Raw genomic sequence first — 2,500 nt, 5'->3', positions numbered from 1 at the left:
TTGCCAAAGGAGACCCAGGAAGTCGCCCTTGTGCCCGAGAAGGAGACCCAGGAGTCGCCCTTGTGCCCAAAGGGAGACCCAGGAGTCCCCTTGTGCCCGAGAGACCAGGAAGTCGCCCTTGTGCGAGCAAGGAACCAGGAAGTCGCCCTTGTGCCCGAGCAGGAGACCCAGGAAGTCGCCCTGTGCCCGACAGGAGACCCAGGAAGTCGCCCTTGAGCCAAAGACCGGAGGCTATTGCTATTATCAGAGATGCGCTCCATAGGGAGGGATAATTCCATTAGGAATTAGTTCTTAAGTGGGTCAAGAAATGCGTCGCCGGTTTCAGTCACTCTAGAGGCCGAGAAGGAGACCAGGAAGTTACACTAAAGCCCGGGAAGGAGACCCAGAAAGTCGCGCCCTTGAGCCCGAGGAGGAGCCCCAGGAAACCCTAGAGCCCGAAGAGACCCGGGAAGTCCCGCCCTTGAACCCGAGAAGGAGACCCAGGAAGTCATCCAAGAGACCGAGAAGAGACCCAGGAAGTCACCCTAAGAACCCGAAAGGAGCCCCAGGAAGTCGCCGCCCTTGAGCCCGAAAAGGAGACCCAGGAAGTCGCCCAGCCCAGAAGGAGACCCAGGAAGTCACCCGGGGCCCGGGAAGGAGACCCAGAAAGTCGCCGCCCTTGAGCCCGAAAGGAGACCCAGGAAATCCAGAGCCCGAGAAGGAGACCCCAGGAAGTCGCCCTTGAACCGAAAAGACACAGGAAGTCACCTAAGAGCCGAGAAAGACCCAGGAAGTCACCCAAAGCCGAGAAGGAGACCAGGAAGTCATCCTAGAGCACGAGAAGGAGCCCTCAGGAAGTCACCCTAGAGCCTGAGAAGGAGCCCAAAGGAAATCACCCTAGAGCCTGAAAAGGAGACAAGGAAGTCACCCTGAGCCCGAGAAGGAGACCCAGGAAGTCGCCCTAGAGCCTGAGAAGGAAAACAAGGAAGTCACCCTAGAGCCCAAGAAGAAGACCCAGGAAGTCACCCTAGACCCCGAGAAGGAGACCAAGGAAGTCACCCTAAGCCTAGAAGGAGACCAGAAAGTCCCCCTAGAGCCGAGAAGGAGACCAAGGAAGTCACCCTAGAAGCCGAGAAGGAGACCCAGGAAGTCACCCTAGAGCCTGAGAAGGAGACCAAGGAAGTCACCCTAGAGCCCGAGAAGGAGCCCCAGGAAGTCACCCGAGACCCCGAGAAGGAGACCCAGGAAGTCGCCCCCTTGAGCCCAGAAGGGACCAGCAGGTGCCGCCCTTGAGCCCGAGAAGGAGACCCAGGAATTCGCCCCCTTGAGCCCAGAAGGAGACCCAGGAAGTCACCGCCCTAGAGAGACCGAAAGGAGACGGGAATCCCGCCCTTCAACCCAGAAGGAGACCCAGGAAGTCCCCCCAAGAGCCGAGAAGAAGACCCAAGAAGTCACCCAAGCCGAGAAGGACACCAAGGAAGTCATCCGAGACCCCGAAAGGAGACCCAGGAAGTCGCCCAAGAGCACATCCAAACGTTCCTACCAAGACAATATGGAGGTCCAGGGCCGACTCCGGGGTCGTCAAGTCCGAAAGGAGACCCAGGAAGTCGCCGCCCTTGAGCCCAGTAGGAGACCCAGGAAGTGCGCCCTTGAGCCCGAAAAGGAGACCCAGGAAGTCCCGCCCTTGACCCCGAGAAGGAGACCCAGGAAGTCCCGCCCTTGGCCAAAAGGAAAGGAGACCCAGGAAGGGGGCCCCGGCCGGGGGCCCTTGAGCCGAGAAGGGAGACCCGGAAGTCACCCAAAGCCAAGAAGAAGAACCCAGGAAGCCCCCCTGAGCCGAGAAGGAGACCCAGGAAGTCCCCCGAGCCCGAAAGGAGACCCAGGAAGTCACCCCGAGGAGCCCGAGAAAGGAGACCCAGGAAGTCGCCCAAGAGACATCCATAGCGTTCCTTCCAGGACAATATGGATGGTCTCGCGGCCGACTTCAAGGTGTTCGAGCCCGGGGGGGAAGGGACACCCAGGAAGTCCCTAGAGCCCGAAAATAAGACCCGGGAAGTCACCCTAGAGCCCGAAAGTAGACCCAGGAAGTCACCCTAGAGCCCGAGAAAGACCCAGGAAGTCACCGAGAGCCCGAAAGGAGACCAAGGAAGTCACCCTAGAGCCCGAAGGGAGACCCAGGAAGTCACCAGACCCCGAAAAGGAGACCCAAGGAAGTCACCCTAGAGCCCGAGAAGGAGACCAGGAATCACCCAGAGCCCGAGAAGAGCCCAGGAAGTCACCCTAGAGCCCGAGAAGGAGACCCAGGAAGTAACCCAAAAACCCGAAAAGGAGACAAGGAATTTACCCAGAGCCCAAGAAGGAGCCCAAAGGAAGTCACCCTAGAGCCCGAAAAGGGAACCCAGGAATTCACCCAGCCAAAAGACCCCAGGAAGTCACCCAAGAGCCCGAAAGGAGCCCCAAGGAAGTCACCCTAGAGCCGAGAAGGAGCCCCAGGAAGTCACCCTAGAGCTCAGAAGGAGCC

The 2,500-nt window shown here is 59.3% G+C and overlaps 1 protein-coding gene across 1 annotated transcript in view; it reads left to right on the top strand.

Moving 5' to 3' along the window:
- The window catches only part of LOC138862288 (neurofilament heavy polypeptide-like), a 15,139-nt gene that overhangs the window by 4,246 nt on the left and 8,393 nt on the right, over window positions 1-2,500 (top strand). The window contains exons 4-8 of the mRNA XM_070123997.1: window positions 1-205; window positions 475-587; window positions 881-1,063; window positions 1,247-1,968; window positions 2,382-2,500. The exon at window positions 1-205 is cut by the window's left edge and continues 578 nt beyond it; the exon at window positions 2,382-2,500 is cut by the window's right edge and continues 92 nt beyond it. Of these exons, the coding sequence (XP_069980098.1) occupies window positions 1-205; window positions 475-587; window positions 881-1,063; window positions 1,247-1,968; window positions 2,382-2,500 (1,342 nt within the window). The remainder of the gene's footprint in view (window positions 206-474; window positions 588-880; window positions 1,064-1,246; window positions 1,969-2,381) is intronic.

This window comes from Penaeus vannamei, chromosome 8, assembly GCF_042767895.1.
Source record: "Penaeus vannamei isolate JL-2024 chromosome 8, ASM4276789v1, whole genome shotgun sequence".
NCBI classification, from domain to species: Eukaryota; Metazoa; Arthropoda; class Malacostraca; order Decapoda; family Penaeidae; genus Penaeus; species Penaeus vannamei.
Note: the sequence above shows the minus strand (reverse complement) of the source record. Positions and strands in the feature narration are given on the sequence as shown.